Source organism: Hordeum vulgare, chromosome 2H (genome assembly GCF_904849725.1).
Source record: "Hordeum vulgare subsp. vulgare chromosome 2H, MorexV3_pseudomolecules_assembly, whole genome shotgun sequence".
In the NCBI taxonomy this organism is placed as follows: Eukaryota; Viridiplantae; Streptophyta; class Magnoliopsida; order Poales; family Poaceae; genus Hordeum; species Hordeum vulgare.
The window spans coordinates 420193875-420214331 of NC_058519.1; the positions used below are offsets into that span (position 1 = coordinate 420193875).

Sequence of the window (20457 nt, forward strand, 5' to 3'; positions counted from 1 at the left end):
GTAAGTAGCAGTCAGGGGGGTGGCCACAAATCCTAGCAAGATTCAACTCGTGGAATCATGGTAGACACCAACAGTACAAAGGCAGTGCACAAATTGTTGGGGCTAGAAGGGTACTACCGTCAGGTTCATGCGCGGTTTCGGCATCATCGGTCACTCGTTGTTCAACCTACTAAAGAAAGGCATCCCGTTTGTGTGGATGGTTAACACCAACTAGGCATTTCTCCTCTTGAAGCAGCCATTGATGTCAGCGCCTGTTTTAGCCTTGTCGGATTTCAGTAAACCTTTCACGATAGAGACGATGCATGCGAAAAAGGCATCAGGGCGGTACTACGACACGAAGGCCATCCTATTGCTTTAATGAGCAAGAGCCTCAGTCCTCGCTATCAAGGCTCTCAACTTATGAGAAGGAGTACCTTATGATAGTGGTTGCGGTCGACCAGTGACGGCCATATCAATAGCAAAGTGAGTTTGTCATTTGGACTGATGAGAAAAGTCGCATTCATCTCGAAGAGCAGCGTTTGACGACCCCGTGGCAAAAACGGGATTTCACCAAATTGATAGGGCTTTGGTACATCATCCGTTATAAGAAAGGCTGCGAGAACAAGGCCGCTGATGCTTTTTCACACGCCCAATCTCCGAAACTGCTTTTCGATATTACTACTTGTCAACCGAGCTCACTCGAGGATGTAGCTGCTAGTTACAACTGCAACCCCCATGCACAAAATCTTTTGGAGCTGCCAGTTATATATGCGCAGACCCGAAGGACCGTTTCACTCTCGAGCAATACATGTTGCATTTTCGGGGCAGGATTTGTTTGGGCGGCTCCACATCCATGGAACAGAAGAGCATAGCAGCATTCCATGATAGTCCAATGAGGGGCACACTAGATTTCTAGTAACTTTCCAGCATGTCACGAGTTTGTTTGCTTGGCCCAAGATGAAATCCCATGACATGTGGTATGTGTAGTGTTGTTTTATATTCCAACAAGCCAAGCCCGACCGATCGGCGTCCCCGGGGTTGTTGGAGCCATTGCCCATTCCTCGGCATCCATGGGATATGATCATCATGGACTTCATCGACAGCCTGCCGCGGTCTGAGAAGTTCAATTGCCTCTGGGTGATCGTCGATAAGCGTATGAAATTTGCCCAGTTCTTACATTTGGCACACGCATACACATCATCCAAAGTGGCGCTCCTCTAGATGTCTAGCATCTACAGGATTCATGGGTTCCCTGGCTTAATTTTCTTCGATCATGATCATGTTTTCACCACGCATTTCTGGTGTGAGCTATTCAATTATGCAGTCACAAAACTCCTAATGAGCTCGACTAATCACCCCCACACGAATGGTCAAACAAACGGGTAAATCAGTGTGTCGAAACATATTTGTGATGCTTCGTCCATGCTTGCCCGAGCCACTAGAGCCACTGGATTCCCTTGGCACAGTTCTGGTACAATTCCTCTCATCATTCCAGCATCATGTTCGGGCATGAGCCATGGTAGTGGGGCATTACACCCACCGATGAATGATAGGTCCCTTTCTCTCCATTCTTGTCTAGACAAAAGAGCGATGATATAGGAACTTCTTCATCAACACTTAAACCGGGCGCTGCAACATTTGAAGGCCCAAGCGGACAAGCACAGGTCTCTGCACACCTTTGTCGTCGGTGATCAAGTTTATCTCAAGCTCCAGTCATATATCGAGACTTCCGTGACGCGAAGAGATAATCACAAATTGGCTTTCAAGTACTACGATTCATTCCGCGTTATCGCCAAGATTAATGACGCGGCCTACAAACTGCAACTCCCGAAGCATTCGCAAGTGCACCACGTCTTCCACGTTTCCCAGTTGTATCATTGCTTACTCTTCGATAGGCATTCTTCTTCCGAGCTTCTGTGGTGCCTGTCGCAGTCTTGCAACACCGTTGGTGCAAGAAGAATGGCTCATTGTTCGAGCAGGTGCTCGTTCGTTAGTCTGGTTAAGCTGCTTCCAGCGATAGTTGGGAAGATAAGGAGATGACGCAAACTGTTTCACCGCGGCTGAGGCTTGAGACAAGCCACGTCTCAGAAAAGAGGGGATGTCAACGCCCCTCAATGCTCTGACCGACCATTGCCACTGACAAGAGAGCCCACACGGCTCGCTGCACTCCCTGCCTACCCCAAGACCGTCACGGACCAAGAGGCCCAATTCCCATCCAACGCTGGGCCACAGCGGGTCCAACGAAGCTCGACGGCGTCGAGGACTACCTAAGCTAGAGCGGTTGTTTCTTTGTCTTTTGACAGATATGTTTGGTTGGCTGAGAAATCAAACATTATTTGTACCTGACAATATTTTGAGTTAATAGAGTGTGGGGAATTCTTAAAAAAAAAAAGGCGAGGCGACCATCGTCGGCGGTGGTGTCACGCGGCCGGGCGCGGCAACGGCACGGCCGCTTTTCACACATTGCCGCGGGCGGGACCAAACCAACCAACACATCAATGGGCGCCGTGTGTCCCGCGCCCGCCCGCCCATACACATCAGCGGGCCTTCTAGAACCTACCAGATAATGCATACGGCCCAGCCTCGCCGACGGGGTGAGCCCACGCGTCAAAACCCAGGATACCTCGCGTCGGCGTGCGTATATAGATCTCAGCCCAGAGAGACACGGGGACGTGTACCCCAAGAACCACAGAGCCAACCAAACCAGCTAACCGGGAGCATCTCCGGCCACGCATCAAGCTAAAGCACACGCAAAACAGCCGGCCCCCACGAGTCGGTCACGATACTCACGAGGCTTCTTCCCCTCCGTTCGCTCTCTTGTTTCCCCCATCCCATGGCCACCCCAGCGTCGACGCCGGCGAAGATGCGGGCCGTGCAGTACGACGCCTGCGGCAGTGGCGCCGCCGGCCTCAAGGTAAGCAGTTACTATTCGGGGTAGCGGGTCGAAGCTTGTTAATATTATTGCTTTGCTGTATGTTCGGGTCGGCGCGCGAGATTGGTATGATTGGTGCTGGATGATTTGGCCGATTCACTGGCTAATTGACTAGTTAGTACTACCAAGTAGGAGTATTAGAGTATGGATCCCCTTCTGTGGAGATCGCAGTCAGTTCACCTGAATCCTTTCTTTTGAATTGTTTTCTATGGCAAGACAAGCAGTCATGTAGCTAGCTGTGGCTTGCTGAAGCAATAGAACTTTGCTCTGGTGGCTTTTACTGTATAATTTGTGATGGGCACTGGGTCTGGGTGCTTGTATGATCTGTTGAGTATTTGAGTGGTTTCTTTGGTGGTATGTGTTACACTAGATATATAATATATGAACTCTCTTTCTCGTGTCTACTTGGCTTTAGGAATTAGGAGTAGTTAAGATGTTACAGTGAAATTAGTTGAATGTAGGTCGCGCATACCTGCTGTTGGATGCTCGGAAAAAGCACTGCACAATACTAGTTTTTCGTATTGTGAACCATGAGTCAGCACTCCTGGATCCCAAATATATTCTCATGACGAGTGAGTGCTCATTTGTGAGCGAATCGGATATTTATTATTTAAAAGTTAGCACATGCCCTGAACTCGTGACTCCCGTGTCAGCACCTCTAAATCCTAATAATATTGAGATGACCAAGTCAGTTGTGCGAACACTGATTGTGACTCAGTCGGTTGACAGGGGATTCTTATCACAATCCCTATTTTTAGCTTAGAGAGAATTGACTAACGACTTGACGCTTTTGCCGCTTAACAAACACGTCAAAGGAGTTTGATTTTTGAAAAGAAAGGAAAACATTAAACATCAAGATTTCCTTCTTCCATGAAGATTAAACAGTCAAACCTATAAATATGTGATTCTGAAATCCCTCTGATGCAGCATGTAGAACTCCCCGTCCCTTCAGCAAAGAAGAATGAGGTCCTGTTGAAACTGCAAGCTGCAACCATCAATCCAGTTGACTGGAAGATACAGAAAGGGGACTTGCGGCCTCTGCTGCCTCGTAGACTGCCTTTTATCCCAGGTAACTCCTCGTTCATAGTGTCACTGCGTAGATGCTAGCCATTTTCTATCAATCATGAATTTTGTTTGCAGGTTTCCTATGTACAGAGCAAAATAGCACCAAGGGTAGTTATGAGAACGTTATTTGATCATGTCTGTCTTTCAGTCTTGCTATATGTTATTTGGTTCTCACCTTTAATAACTATCCAGGATGTCTCTTACTCAGGGCCGTCTTCAGGAATTTGAGGCCTCGGTGCGAAATGCAAAATGAAACCCTAAAATATGATAAATCTATATAACTTTAAATGATTTTTTCGGCACCAAAATGGTACTTCCTATTTCTAGACAAGAAGAGAACTGAAATATATCTATTGACCCTTTTTACTGTAGGGCAATGAGTTGTCACAAGAAATTCTGCTTCTACACACTAAGAGCAGCTAAACTAGCTAGAAGAGAGAAAATATCACACAAATAAATCTAAAACCTAGCGACTGATCACACAGAGAAGAAAATATAAACATAGGCCTGAAGTTATAGTATGTGCTTGGATGGAAAATTCTGACTTGATCTCCTGGACCTAGTATATGGCTCTCCTAGATATGGTGTATACGTCGACCAAACTTGCTTCTAAAATATAATACTACGAACAGAATTAGGGCAATAGGGCTCAAATATGGACTCAAGAATTAGGACTCACAAGATGTGAAGGCAAAGACCTTCTGGCCAGCCCAATCGATCGGCTCAACTTGATTGGGCAGACGAAAAGGCAGAGGCATGGCAGGCGGCGCGCCGCGCAGACAAACCGGAGATTAGGAGAATACTTTCACGCCATGTAGATTTAGGGCTGGGCGACTCGGGGATAATTAGCCGAACACAGGACAGATTTTTTCCCTCGGGTAATTGTCGCTAATGGGCCTCCTAATGACACAACGATTTGGGGCCCCCATGTTTTGACGGGCCTCAGGTCGCACATGCCTGTCGACGGCCCTGCTCTTACCTGATAATTAGCTTATGATAAAGATAACATATATGTGTGTGTTGCTCAATTCATCAGACAACTTGCTGATAGCTGCATCTCTACTGCTCCTTTTCCTGCAGTGACTGATGTTGCCGGAGTAGTTGTTGATGTTGGTCCTGGAGTAAAAGGTCTCACAGCAGGCGATCAAGTCGTCGCCATGTTGAACTCTCTTGTGAGTGAACTTCATTAACTCATGACAACATATTTTGTTTGTCATCTTCATACTTTGAAAGAAGATGATTTCAGACTTCATTTAAAAAATAAATTGCTGCAAGCTGATTGATGTGACAATGTTTTTGCTGTTCAAAGCTGATTGATGTGACAATACTTTTGCTGTTACAGAACGGAGGTGGACTCGCAGAGTACGCAGTAGCGTCCGCAAACCTGACTGTCAAAAGGCCAGCTGAGGTTTCTGCAGCTGAGGGTGCTGGGCTTCCCATTGCTGCGGGCACTGCGCTCCAGGCACTGAGGTCCATTGGTGCCAAGTTTGATGGCACCGGCAAGCCATTAAACGTGTTGGTCACCGCTGCCTCTGGCGGCGTAGGCCTGTACTTGGTGCAGCTTGCAAAGCTAGCGAACCTTCATGTTACCGCCACCTGCGGCGCCCGCAACATGGATCTTGTGAAGAGCTTGGGCGCGGATGAGGTGATGGACTACAAGACCCCAGAGGGGACGAGCCTGCAGAGCCCCTCCGGCAGGAAGTACGACGGCGTGGTTCACTGCACCGTCGGTGTCAGCTGGTCGTCTTTCCAGCCATTGCTGACTGACGCCGGGAGAGTTATCGACATCACCCCCAATTTCTCGGCCATCCTCACATCTGCGCTGCACTGGGTGACGTTCTCCAAGAAGCGCCTCGTGCCCCTGCTCCTGTCGCCCAACAAGGCGGACCTGGAGTTCTTGGTCGGGCTGCTCAAGGAAGGCAAGCTGAAGACGGTGATCGACTCGAGGTTCCCCTTGAGCGACGCAGGCAAGGCGTGGCAAAGCAGTATCGATGGCCATGCCACTGGTAAGATTGTTGTTGAGATGGAGAGCTGATTGTCGTCGATGCTTATATAGTACTCCCTCCGTCCGGAAATACTTGTTCTAGAAATGTTTGTTCTAGAAATGTACAAAATGGACGTATCTCCATAACTAAAATAAATCTAGATACATCTATTTCTAGGACAAGTATTTATGAACAGAGGGAGTATTACAAAAGGACTTGCATACAGACAGTGGAGACGAATACGTAGGATGTAAACATACAGACCAGTCATTTGTGCGTTTGTTTATTGTGGTGATGTCCCTTTATTTATCTATCTATCTTATTATAGTACGTATAAGGGTATTGAGAGCTATGAGTTGCAAAAAACTGACTAGTCATTTGTGCGTTTGTTTATTGTGGTGATGTCCCTTTATTTATCTATCTTATTATAGTACGTATAAGGGTATTGAGAGCTATGAGTTGCAAAAAACTGGCTACCATAAGACAATTGCATTGTGCTGTCAAAATACACTTCGCTGATGCTTTGTGCAACCACCACCAAGTGCTGCAACAGTCATGTCTAACGGCATTTCCAACGCCAACCCTCAAACCTCATGCAACGATTGTACTCCCTCCGTTCCTAAATATAAGTCTTTTAAGCGATTTCACTAAAGGGTCACATACGGAGCAAAATGAGTAAATCTACACTCTAAAACATGTCTATATACATCCGTATGTAGTCCTTTAATGAAATATCTAAAAAGACTTATATTACGGATGTAGTCCTTTAGTGAAATATCTAAAAAGACTTATATTATGGGACGGAGGGAGTAGAAGTCATCCAACGCGATGTGGGTGGTTTAGATGTGTTTTCTTGACCGGAGATACACGTGCAACGATTGTACTCCCTCCGTTTCTAAATATAAGTCTTTTAAGATATTTCATTAGAAGTCTACATACGGAGCAAAATGAATGAATCTACATTCTAAAGTATGTCTATATACATTCGTATGTATTCTACTAGTGGAATCTCAAGAAAGACTTATATTTAGGAACGGAGGGAGTAGAAGTCATCCAACGCGATGTGGATGGTTTAGATGTGTTTTCTTCATCGGAGACGCACGTGAAACGTTCTCCACTCTCTTGCCCATCCAAAAAGAAGACGGAGCCCGTGCTATTTAGCATTCCTACGTCAAAAACCGCCACTCTCTTCTTTCATTCCCCATTGCTCTCCGCCCAATTCTCGCTCTTTTCTCCCATCCTCTCATTTCTTTCGCCGTCAATGCATGGAACTGTAAGAGAAGCCGTCGAAAATGGAGCTGACACGGGTGCGTGACGGAGTATTCGAGTATCACACTCGTTCGGAAGATCAGCTCGTCGCCGCGGAAAATTCGACGTGCCAAAGTGAAGGTCGCAAAGGAGGGGAAGCTCAAGAAGTGGTTGGCCGTCGGTGGGCTTGATGGTGGCGATGGGCATGGCCGACGAGGCGGTCGGCGCGGGTGTGGCGGACATCGCAAAACAGACAAACCCACGATATAAACGGCGTCGCGGCTGGAGCCTTACAAGCCTTTGTAGTATTATGCCGCCAAGTAGCTCGGAACCCCCGTTGGTACGCTACCTTACACCATCGACATTAACGCGGTGCCGCTCTTCTCCGAGTATTATTCACCGTAGCTTGTCCAGGCGTAGACGGCGGTCGGGGAGTAGATGGGTGATGGCATGCTATTTGTTGCAATGCTTAGAGTGGGGGAGCCGGCGTACGACGTGGACAGGAAGATGCTCGATATCATCCACGATGGAGGCGAGGGAGGAGGAGGGGGCTACGAGGATGGGCAGGTGGAAAAGTCGGATCCCATCCAGCCCGACAACTACCAGCAACAGTAGTCCTACACCCAGACGGTCACACGTCAGTCCTACACCCAGACCAGTGATGGCATACAACAACAACAACATTGGGTCGCCGAGCAGTAACCGGAGGGGAGGGGAAGGAGAGGAGGAAGGCAACGACGGTGATTCGGATGATACAGTCGGTGATCCGAAGAAGAAAGGTAGAGGAGAAAGCTTCACATGCGGGAGGACGAGCTGTTGTGCGATGCATGGTTGGCCACTAGCATTGATCCGATCCATGGCACGGAGCAAAACACCACAACCTTTTGGGGGAACATTCACATATGGTTCCATTAACACAAGCATTTCGCGCCCTACTCCGACGCGCTTACCCATAACCGTGAATTGAAGTCCCTCAACCAACAATGGTACACCATTCAAGAGGCTGTGTCCAAGAATTGCGGGCAATTGAAGCATCTCATCGCACGATGGCCTAGCGATGCATAAAACACCAAGCAAGTAAGTTGATCCTTTAGTTTTGTTGATCACTAGTCAGACATGTATTGTTTTGTTGCTCACTAGACGGGTATGCATTGTCGACATTGTTTCACTTTGTAGTCTACTCGTGTTTGTGTGTTGTACAAGAAATTGGGGAAGAAGTTCTTCACTTTCATGAGTTGTTGGTTGAAGTTGAATGGGCAACCGAAGTGAAACCTTTTCGTCGCCAAGACCGCCACCCAAGCCAATGAGGATGAAACCGATGACCCTGCCAATCCAACCTAAGAACGCCGAAGAAAGTTACAAGGGCTTTACGGGGGAAGAAGTGGGAGGAAGAGAGGGTGGAGAAGGTGTGACGGCCAAGCTGACGGAGAGGTTTTAGGACATCTTGACGAAGGAGGAAGAGACAAGCGTGAGGCGTTCGCACAGGAGGAGACGACGGAAAGATTCAAATTGTTGATGACAGCAATGGAGAAGAAGCTCAAGCTCGAAGAGAGGAAGGTCATGTTCAAGGAAAAGAGGGTGAAGATCGTCACCAATATAGAAGATTGGTGACACTTAATTTAATATTAAATTGCGACACTTATTTTAAAACGAAGAAAATAATATTTTTATAGTCAATCTTATAGCTAATCTTATTGTATGAGTAACTATAAATGGTAACTATATATGACATGAATAACTATAAGTTGGCTAACCTATTAAGGCCTTGTACAACACCTAGTGCTTATGCACCGGTGCTTAAAGAAAAAGACTAAAGCTGCGTCTCAAAACTTTTGTACCTTACAACGCTAAGTGCTAAATTGCATTGATTAAGGTACAACAAAGCTACTCTTTCTATCATACTCCCTCCGTTCCTAAATATAAGTCTTTAAAGAAGTTTTGTTAATGGACTACATACGAATGTATATAGACATACTTTAGAGTGTAGATTCACTCATTTTGTTCCGTATGTAGACTCCTAGTGAAATATCTTAAAAGACTTATATTTAGAAACAGATGAAGTAGTTTAGAAGATATGCACGTGTATCTAAATCATTAATTTGACTTATATAAAATATATTATTTAACATAAAAATATATCATTAAAAAATAAAACATCTAAAGTTTTTAATGATGTATTTTTTGTTATATATGCCTCTTATTGAGTTGATCAAATTGACGACCTAGTTATAAATGTGCCGGACTTATAAACTGAAACGAAAGGAGTAACTGAGAAGAGCAAGCACCGGCTGGCATCGGGAGCCAAAGTTTGCTTCCATGCCTCTTCCTAAGCACCTGTGCTAAGCAGTCTGATAAAAAAAAACGGGTTTTTCAGTTGAAGCACCTGCATTGCACAGGGCCTAACCATGCTCTTACTCGTTCCCATAATGGGCGGTTTGGTGCAGTGATTTTCAGCAACTCTAAACAATTACGCAACCATTTAATAAAAACTAAACTTAAATGCACAGCAAAGCAAGCTAGTTTCTCTCTCAGTCGTGACGATAATGTAATCGGCCTTGTACTCCGTCTAGTGCGAAGCAAATGACCCACTTTAATAAATAATCAATCAAAAATGCTAAAAATCTGACAACAGAATTTTGATTGTGCCAAATCTTAACTTTTTTGGCGAATTATGATGTGGCGAGGATGGCAATTTTTTTAAGCAAGCAGAGCAATTCCTGACAAAAAAACTAAACGTGGCAATGCTACTTAAAATTGCCATCCATTTGTCATCTCGGATGTTTGATTTGCCACCGTAAGAAAACAGATTTTGATTTGTAACATAATACGTAAATAAAATCCAACGCATCAGCTCAAAAGAATGCCAAAACTTACTAGGACTGCATCTGAATAGATTGTAATATTCTACAATTAGTAACCAATATCACCACTGCTTTCCTTGCCACAAAACAAGGAGAACATCAATTTATGACCTGAATACGCTGACAACGACCTCACAGGAACCCAGCTCACGACACACCTTTTTTGTGAATCTTAGTACGTTCAACGACAATGAAATAGCAAACTTCTACCAACGCATAGCTACCGAACTCACTTTGCGGCTGCCCGGGCACCACCACGACCACCGGTGGCAGAGTGATCGACCCGCTGGTAGCCAACATCACCTCCACGACCTGACCCACCTCTACCACCGCCTCTGCCTCCATACTCAGATCGATAGTTGTACTCGCCCCTTCCATAGCCTCTCCCTCCAGTGTAACTACCACGGCCTCTCATGCCTTCACCTCGGAAGCTGCCACCTCTACCCGGTGGAAACCTTCCCCTGCTACTACCTGAAAGCCAGAAGAAAACAGCACATGTATCAATCAACTGAAGAAAAACAGCAGACATCCATCATTATTTTTTCAAGCAATACGGAAAATGCAATTTGTCATATTTCGAATAAAATTAGATTATGTACAAACAAGGGTGGGTGCTTCAGTGTAAGTTTTAGCCACATCTGCATCTAAAATAATTGCCAGCGATTACATTATGTGCTTCATGTTCATCTCAGAAATTGTAATTTGCACAATATACAAACAAATACATAGTAGTAGACTAAAATGAGAAGTGGCAAGCAGTGGGCTGCAATAATATTAATTTAAACTGGAATAAATGGAAGTGCTAATAATAATACATGTGAGCCAAATATATACTCCATGCCAACATTTCAAATGTCAAAACACTGAAACTTCAAGCATAACCTACATCACAGTGGATTAGTCATGCATTCATTGTCATTATTATCATTAAAAAAGTATATAAATATATATGGAATTTCTCGCACAAGACCAACAACTAGGTAGTACATTATTACAGTCAGGGCCTAGTTCGACTTTCAGAAACATACCACGTGAACCAGGAGTTCTTTTTTCTTCAACATGGCATGGTCGGTCATCAATCGTCACAGGAGAAGCCTAATAAGGGTTAATCAGATAAAATGAAAATGTCAGTATGGAGCTTATGAAATTGATTTAGGCATTTGTGGAAGTCGATTCATTAAGAGAAGAAAACAAAAGCAGATGCATAACTAACAATCCAGGAACATATTTCGTTTAAAATAAGGAGTGTAAACTTAATTGGAATCTGATTACTCCAGAAATGTAAACTGCTTGGTTCAAAATAAGCAATTTAAACTTAATTGGGATCGGATTACTCCAGCGGTGTAAAAGGCATGACCAAAATCAGACACTTGTTTGTCTTAAGCTACGGACTGTAACGTAATTAATTCTTATCTTATCCTCCGCTTGCTTTGTTGGTAAGATGCAACAAAACAAAATCTAACAAAATTGACCTGAAATTGATTTAACCAACCCAATTGATCCCACATCTATTTCACAAATAACAAATCGACCAAGCGAGCAGCGCAGGACAAGCAAATCAAAGCAACCCAAGATCTGACCCTCGGCCGATCTCCACCACATCTACAGCAATGCCAGCTGCATGGCTTGCTCCCGCCACCACTCGACAATATAGTTTGTTCGCAGACGTTCAAGTTCATTCAGGCGTTCTAAGGGTAAAGAATATCAGTGGCCGACAGCCCGACACTGCTCTTTCCATGATGGTGCTTCTCACATGGAGCAACATGTCTCTGCTTCTTGGCAGGAAAGAGGTCAGAGGAAAGGGTATGTGAGTGGGATATGTGATGGATGGAAAAGAGGATTAGGGTGCAGGAAGAGAGAAAAGCGATGCAGCTTTTTTTGTTTCCAGAAGGAGGTGGGTGCAATCATCACCCGTAAAGAGAGGTGTTATCCGACATGGTATTCGTTTACAGCCGAACTGAAACAAACATATGTAACAGTTTAAGTCGCCAAAACTACGGACAAGCACAATCTAGGATGAAGAGGGCACGAGAACAAGTGGAAGCTACAATTAAATGTCGTCACGATAGCATGACCAAAAACAACTATATCAAGCAAAAGAAAAGGTACATTCCTCAAGAACCTTGTAAATGGAACAGCAAAGAGCATGGAAGAGCATTCTCTACAGAGAGTCAGATAGTGAATGACTCGTGAATAGGGTTTGAAATTCCAGCTCACACACTCCCTAACTAAATTGTAGCACTAAATTTTATTTTCTATAAATACATCCATCATTCCAGCTAGTATGTCTATATTAGGAGTTACCTAGTATAACTAGTAACAAAAAAGAGTGATAAAAACTTTATCCGCTAGTCAATAGCTCCATACATCCATCCTTCCCTATCAAGAAATCGAAGTAAGCACCAATCAAGTATATTTCCTGCTGCTCTCCATTTCCCATGATCCTTTGGACCAGAAACCAAAGGCAGCACCAACCAAGTATATAAACAAACTTGCTTTGTTTTTAGTAGTTTAGGTAAGACAAAGTTTTTAAAACAAAGTTTCAAGGCAACAGACATAGAAGGAAAAGAAGAATTAGAAGAACGTTATCACCCAAAACAAACTCACTACAGGTATTCACATTAGCTACACACGGATTATGCAACTAGAATAAAAACTGATAAGCATCGTTCAATAACAGAGAGCAAGCTGACGAATTAATAGGTAGACTAAAATTACCGCGAGTGCACTTTGAACTGAGCTGGCATCCTCAAACTCTATGAAGCCGTAACAGAACCCTTGAATCTGTGTTTTCAAATGAAAATACAAGAGAAGATATTAGTTATGTTTACTGAAGAAAAAAAAAACACTATCATCATGTTGAGATAAGAAAACATACCTTGTGGCTTCTAACTTGGATACCATCATGTTTAATAGTACCAAATCTTTTGAACTCCTCTTCTAATTGGCTTGGTGTGGCATGTAGGGGCAGATTTTTTACATACACCGCAAGCGCATCAACTTTGAAAAAGATTGTCAAGTATTTCTGTCAGATGCTAGTGTACTAAGAAGGTTTTTTATGCAATATTGAATGTAGATAATACCTTCTGGGTCTTGAATGTTGCTGCTCTCAGGATTAGGACTGAAAGTTGGAGCATCAACAGCCACAACAGGAGCAGGAGCAGGAGCTTGCTTCTCCGGTTTTGGTGGTGCAGGCCTGTAAGGAACGGCGGAATTTGGTGGCAGAACTGCTTTCATGACTTTGACCTGGAGCAAAACAATAATGGTAATGATAATTTGATAATCTCAAAAGGTGAATTCATAAGCCAACGTACATATCATCCACAACATCAACAAGCTTCAAACAATTCTTCCACCAAAGGCACTAGATAGACGACAGTGATGTATATAACATGTATTTCCATTTATGTTCTCCAGCAAAAGATAAAGTAAGAACACTCACTAATATTTATTGTGCTCTGTAGTATTGTCAATCCAGAATCAGTTAAGCAACAAAAATAACCCTTAAAAGTGAGACCATAGAAGCTTCATGTGAACATTTACCCTCCAGATTTTAATAAAAGCATTAAAACCCCATAAAATTTAACTATTGATTAAACATCTTCACGCAAGACTTCAATATATGCAGAACCTGTAAAGGACTGACAGTTATATCTTTTCTCTTAGGCTCAGATTTAGAGACTATGAAATATATACAATTTAAATATCAGACATATATGATTTATACGAAAATAACAGGTTACCAAGACCTACAATTGAAGCGTACGACTTCTTAGGGGCCTCCTCATGCGGTACAGGGGGAGACGAAACCGGTATGGAGGTTGCTACATTATTTGGCACTTCATCTATGACCTCAGGAACCGGTGTTTCCTCCACAACAGGCACCTCCGCCTCATTCGGTGGGTTGTAAACCTCCTCCTTGGGATCATCCTCCTCGTTAGGACGAGGCACAGACTCAGAGAGAATCGGCTCTGGCTGCGGCGAAGCCTCTACAAACAGTACAATGTGCAATTTAACAAAGGATCACGTGGTTCACAGGAAAATAATTGTAAAGAAATTCGAGATGTTACACACTACGCACCCTGCTCGCGAGGCACAGTCTCCGCAGGGGCAACAGTACCATTTGCCAGGGCGGCAGCAGGGGCAACCACTGCATCCAACTCCGGTGCCGGCAGCTGCTGCTGAGGGGGCGGCAATGACGGGTCGGCCTCACCCTGGCCGACATAACGTAATATGTCGTTGAGCACGAAGTAACCCTTCTCCTGCGGCGCAAGGAAGAAGGACTGCGCGAACTCGCGGCAGACGTCGTCCTTCCCAGTGAGGTGGCCCGTGACGAGCACGGTCACACCGCCACATAGCGACTCCTGCGCGTCCACACCCCTGATCTCCGCCCGCGCGATGTCCATGGACATGATCTTCTCGTTAATCGCCTGCAGGAAGAAACCATTCAGAACCCCTGAGAAAGTCTCCCAACATTCAAGGCCAGCCCCCAGATGCCCAGATCTGAACCGAGGGAACAAGGGACGGGGAGTGAGCGGTACCTCCATGGTGGTGACGGTATCCATGTCGGCACCGGTGGTGGCGGGGCGGCCGATGCGGCTGGCCTCCTGGTAGAAGCGGAAGACGAGCTCCGGGGACTGGTGGAGGATGTTGTAGTACTGCTGCACGAAGGCGTTGCCCACCTGGAAGACGAACACCGTACGCGAATCGGGTCAGGGCGGATCGAGCCAGCTCGGCAACGGACGGATCGGGAGGGGGAGTCGCCAGCTTACCACTTGCGCCGGCGGCGTCGGTCCTGGCGCGGCGGCGGCGGGGGCGGGGGCGGGGGCGGCGGGCGGAGGCGTCGGCGCGGCCATCGTATGAGGAGGAGGAGGAGGAGGGGCGAGGGTTTTGGCAAGGGGGAGGCGGCGTGCGGGAGGAGGGTTTCTCCGGGTGGCGTCGCGTTTCCCGCAAAATTTGGCCAAGGGAGGAAGAGAGGGGGAGGAGCGGCGGCGGCTGCGGGAGTTATACGGGAATGGGAGAGTGGTGGAGGGTGGAGTGGGGTGAGGCGAGGGCTGGCGCGGGGGGCGAGCCCGCGGCCGTTGCGTGGGAGATTCGACGGCCGCGATGGGACGGCCAGGGAGTGCGTGTGTTTTCCCCACTGGTTTTTGCCCATTTGGGGCTGGGGTTTCAAGCCAGTGGCACTCATCCGTGATCTGCTCCAGCCGGCCGAGGATGTGAGATGCGCGCCGTGCTTTCGGTTGCCGCGATCTGATCTGACGCACGCCACACACCCGTGTAACGTGTCAGGGTAGGATTTGAATTAGATTTTGACCAACCCCAACTCCACAAAAAGGTGGAGCCTCCCCGGTCCTACTCCTACCTTGTGTACTTGTGTCAGCTCCGTTGTGTTTCGTTTGGTACCTACTAGTACAAATGGCCGTGCGTTGCAACGGGCTAAAAATATCGTAAAACTTGCTCCATGTGTTAGTTTTTTATATCCGGTTCCGATAAACATCGGTTATAGTTTATAATCTTATTGTTTTTCGGAGTATGACGCGACCTGATGATGGAGTCCCACGCGCTCGTCCAGAAACCAGGCGGTCTGACGGACATCTTGTTATACAAAGAATTCTTCTAATTTTGTGACATTTGAATATATAATGATTCTTACCTGGACACTGGGGCTTCTGTCATGAAAATCTTGGTTTCAAAACTCTAAAGATGTTCTACCTGGTGGAATTTAGCGAGTGTCACACAAGTACTCCCTGTAAACTAATATAAGACATTTTAGATCACTAATAAAGTAATGTTTTAAAACGTCTTATATTGGTTGACAAGTATAACACAACTTGTGCCATAACCATGTAAGGAGTTGGGGCCCATGAGCATCCTGCAATTATGAGGCGTTTCGTGTATTGAGTCTCAGTGATCATGCCTAAGTAGTTTCCTTCCCGCCATCAGAAAAGCTGAACCTCCGACTTTTTTTTCATGCCATGTGTTCGATCCTGCTATGCCCCGTCAGATTATAATGTGTCTGCTCGCTCGAAGGGGTGTTGACGAGTGTTGGATGGGAGTCATACGATCTTGACTATACACAAATACCCCCTCCATTTCTAAATATAAGTTTTTTAAAATATTTTAATATTCTACATACTGACTAAAGTGAGTGAATCTTATATTTTAATATATATATACGTCCCTATGAAGTTAAAAGATCTCTAAAAAAACTTGTATTTAGAAACGGAGAGAGTAAATGATAAGCTGTGATAATTATGTCAATAAACAAAACCATGAAACAATTCTAAGTCGACTCCCATTTATACCTCTCTCTTGCATCACACAGAAAATTTACACAGATGGTCTTCAACTTAACTGGAGAACGTATATGCAAACTTAATCTAATGATGACGAGGGCATTTCCTAAGTAATCAACCCAGTGGAGTGAGAAAACAAAATGATAATAGAACACAAATTGGCTCAATCCTTGTCAACAAATGCCAACTGCTATAATAGGTACATGCCTCTCTCAACAATTCATCTCATTATCTTACTCTCCAACGTTGATGTCAATCCCAAATTTGTTATCCTTCTTCCGATGATCAACCTGCACAAGATTGTACATCAAAATCAGCCTTCCAACTCAGATTCCTACGGCCCTCCAAATCGTCTATCAGGGGAAAACCATTGAAAACAATTGCTCATACACCTTATTAACCCTAATGTCCTTACCCCTAATAACAGATCCTTGCATGGAATAAGGGAAGAGGTAATGTAAACTGACCTCTGCGGAAAGAACCAAGGTAGCGTGTTGGTTGATTCTCTCCTCCAAAAGAGCGGAAATTGTGCCATTGGTATCTACCTTCCCCCTCAGACGACTCTGCAATGTTGAGCCATAGTGTCATTAAGCTTTTCACATATGAATTAACTGCAAACTCAAATACACTTCAACAGAAACAGTATTTTAAAAGACAAGTGTGTGTGTGATTCTTTTGTTACGGGAAGTTTCACAGAAATAGTCGAATATGCCCCAAATTTGCGGCTACTTCTATGTTCTAAAAGTCTTGCCAAGGTGATGAATGCCATCAAACATGAAAAAACTCTCAATAGTACGCCTGTCTCCAGGAATAACCATAAATAAATAAATAAAACTCGCGGTTACATCTGCAGTCATGATTGTACGTGAAATCCAATACATGGTTACATCTACTATCATATCATTGTACATGAAATCCGATGCATGGGCAAAACAAAAACATGTCAAACAAACTATCAATGCATATAGAATACCTATCTCATGATATAATCATAACCCACACTTGCTGTTACATCTTTTGACATATGATTGTACATGAAATCAGTAGCAAGGGAAACCTGCATAAAGAAGATTGCGTATTAGAAGAAGATAACAACACAAAAAAGTTTCAAAATGCTACAACAGAAACGTAACCTTTTCAGATACTTTCTGAACATAACTGAGTGAAACCAGTCCAGTGCTTGCAATTTGTCCAGTTTGCAACCTGAAGATATCAATGCATGGCTCTCAGATAATAAGAAATATAATATAATATACTGTAGTTTTTAATTTGTTGTCTATCCAATCATCCACCATCAATTGTGATAATAAAGTAATATCAGCATCAGTTCTAGAGTACATCTCGTGACAACTTATAGTGAGAAAGAACTATTTCACAGAGGCTTGAAAAGAGGTCAAATTTATTACTAATCACCTAAATGAACAACCTGACTTTACCATGTGCACGAGATGATACCCTACACAAAACATAGAATCACAACTATGGCGTACTTGTCACATGATACAAAGCAAGAGAAATACTTGAGCATTCGTAACGCTTCAACCATGAGAATCAGAAACTCTGGAAAGTGTAGTGACTCAATGGAGGCTGGGACTAAAATAAATGCTTATAAATTTGCACCATTATTACTATTTTCCAAGAGGAATTAGCTTGGCACAGTTATTAACTGACTGGTAGTTAGATTTCATCAATACACAGCAAACCGAGTGATTTAGGTCCAGTTTCCTGCACTTAATTTTCACTATTAACACAAGGTGGATACTTTGTGCTTTTCCACACTGGACGTTTTCTTAGCTTCCAGATAATTCAGGATTAGAATCTCATAAATCAGCATGTATTGTTCCAATATTAGCAACCTGAACTAAATGTTGTTGGGTAACAATGTGTAAAATGGCATATCTAACCATGGTCAAAAGGATCAGCAGGCAAAACCTGATCAAGCGACAAGTGCTCAAATGCAGTTTTTAGGCCATAAATATGATTGTAAAATCAATGCATCATAAACTCCTAATGCCTAGTATTTTATATGGATCATGGTTATGAACAGTTCAAAAAACTTTACCATTTTCTTCGTGTCATATCTAGCAAGAAATCCAACTCCTGATTTCCTTTGTTGTCCAAGCCAAAAACCTTCAGTTCCCAGGGATAGGTTCTTTGTTACACACTGAAATGCAAGTAAAATATGTTACAATAGTCTAAGTAACAAAAGGATGGAACAGAAAAATATTCACAGAATATATTGTCTGAGTTTTTTTGTTATTGTAAGTTGTATTTTAAATTGACAATTGTATGCTGTCTTCTCTATGTGATTCATTTTTCCAGCTTCCAGTATACGCAACAAACTATGAGGGAAATATGACTGCCCAACTAAGATTGGAATGATAGATCTATGGTTATTATATTGGTAGCGTTTGGCTTGGAAACATGCTTGGGTCTGCTTAATATGAATGCCAAGCTTCTTTGGACACGTAAACTTTGAGCAGACTAAGAAAAAAGGAAAATCTTCACTTTTAGACTAAAATTGTCTGAAGTAGTAATTCCTATGCACAAAGAGTGGTCTACTGATGCACATTGAGAGCGTACCCATCTACTGCATCTACACCCTGCCAGCCTACTGCACACCATACCGTCGTTACCCTGAGTATTTTAGTTGCAAACACAATACTTTATATTTATCAGCATGACCGTTCTGCTATAACAATGGGAATTTAACTTCACCTCCATGCATAAATGGGCAATAGTTTTCCTCAATAGTTGCTTAAATCACAATGGATTTTAGCAAGGTGCATCAATGCTAAAAACTACAGAATTCATACTGCCATTAACATTTTGTTTAAGAATAACCATATTTTCCAAATGTAGTCACAAAAGGTGGATGCTAGTGAGTTGTCATCAAATAGATACAAAGGCTCTATTCATGATACCCAAACATAGTAAATTGTTCTCACTACTTAATGGTCTTTATGTGCAAACAATTGACACAAATCGGTGCATCATCTAACCTGGATGTAGTTCGCTCCATAGAAGCCATTATTCCCGAATTGACATTGGGTTCTAAAATCTTTTCCCTGGAATAAATGACACAAGAGAAAAATAAGTTATGAAATCATGCAGATCTTCAGATAGATAAACTAAGAGTACATCAGATTTAGGAGGTAAAATACCAAATATGATACTATTGAACATTAAGAACCTAACAACTACATATTGTAGTTGGGTATCTATAGGTTTTCTGACACCAATAACGGAAGACTACAAAATATTATCAGAAACAACAAATGCATCAATACCAACATTCACACGATCAACAATTCATGTGTAACTTGTGCTACCATTACATGTACCACAAAAGGCATCTTGGATAGACTATAAATTCAACGGAATATTTGAGGAAAGAGATAACTAAACATGATATCCTCCAGCCGGTCCCTCCCAACCAGCATGCCATCCTCCACCAGAAGCCTTCTGTCGTCGTCGAACACCTCTACCAGGAAGGCCGAATGCCGCACGTCCTTGATGCTCACGTAGAACAACTCCGGGTGGCGCACCAGCAGCGCGCGCAGCCGGTTGGGCAGCCCGAAGTCCCTGCGGAAGTGCGTGAGGTGGTACACCAGCGTCCGCTTCTCCACCGTCATCTCGAGAACCTCCCGCACCACCGCGCACGCCCGCCGCTCCGTCGTCTCCGCGCTCGCGCCCTCCTCCAGCGGCTCGAACGAGGAGGTCTCGGGCAGGCTGTGGAACCGGAGGAGGTAGTCCCGGTGCGCGCGGCGGAGGTTGAGCCCGCGGCGGAGCGGGAGGTGCGGGAACCTCCGCGGCCGGTCGATGAGGCGGTCGGTCCGGACGGCTGGGCGGAGCGGCAGAGGGAGCGGCGGCGCACGTCGGTGAGGAGGGGTGGAGCGAGGCGGGGCTGGAGTCCAAATGGGATGAGGAAGCGGCGAAGGGGGCGGCGGCGCACGTCGGTGAGGAGGGGTGGGGCGAGGCGGGGCTGGAGTCGAGATGGGATCGAGAGGAAGGGTCGTGCTGCTGTTTTTTTTTCTTGCACGTAACGCTTCAGGTTCACTTAATGCGAGGATTGCGGGTTTATTCAGCCA

General features: G+C 44.5%; 2 protein-coding genes across 3 annotated transcripts; one reads left to right on the forward strand and one right to left on the reverse strand.

The window, feature by feature from the left end:
* The first annotated feature begins 2628 nt into the window (after positions 1 to 2628).
* On the forward strand, positions 2629 to 6154 carry LOC123426481 (chloroplast envelope quinone oxidoreductase homolog). Its single transcript, XM_045110319.1, has 4 exons — positions 2629 to 2893; positions 3839 to 3980; positions 5057 to 5148; positions 5319 to 6154. The coding sequence occupies exons 1-4, from the start codon at positions 2813 to 2815 to the stop codon at positions 6009 to 6011; spliced, it is 1008 nt and encodes a 335-aa protein (XP_044966254.1). The 5' UTR covers positions 2629 to 2812; the 3' UTR covers positions 6012 to 6154.
* A 3907-nt stretch (positions 6155 to 10061) lies between these two features.
* On the reverse strand, positions 10062 to 15251 carry LOC123426482 (nuclear transport factor 2-like). 2 transcript variants are annotated; one of them, XM_045110322.1, is made up of 9 exons: positions 14843 to 15251; positions 14612 to 14752; positions 14152 to 14500; positions 13824 to 14059; positions 13154 to 13316; positions 12949 to 13070; positions 12789 to 12854; positions 11099 to 11165; positions 10062 to 10541 (listed from the first exon to the last, which is right to left on the reverse strand). In XM_045110322.1, the coding sequence occupies exons 1-9, from the start codon at positions 14924 to 14926 to the stop codon at positions 10300 to 10302; spliced, it is 1470 nt and encodes a 489-aa protein (XP_044966257.1). In that variant the 5' UTR covers positions 14927 to 15251; the 3' UTR covers positions 10062 to 10299. The 2 variants fall into 2 exon arrangements, with proteins under 2 accessions (XP_044966257.1, XP_044966256.1); XM_045110321.1 differs by having other exon boundaries at positions 14152 to 14752.
* Positions 15252 to 20457: the final 5206 nt, after the last annotated feature.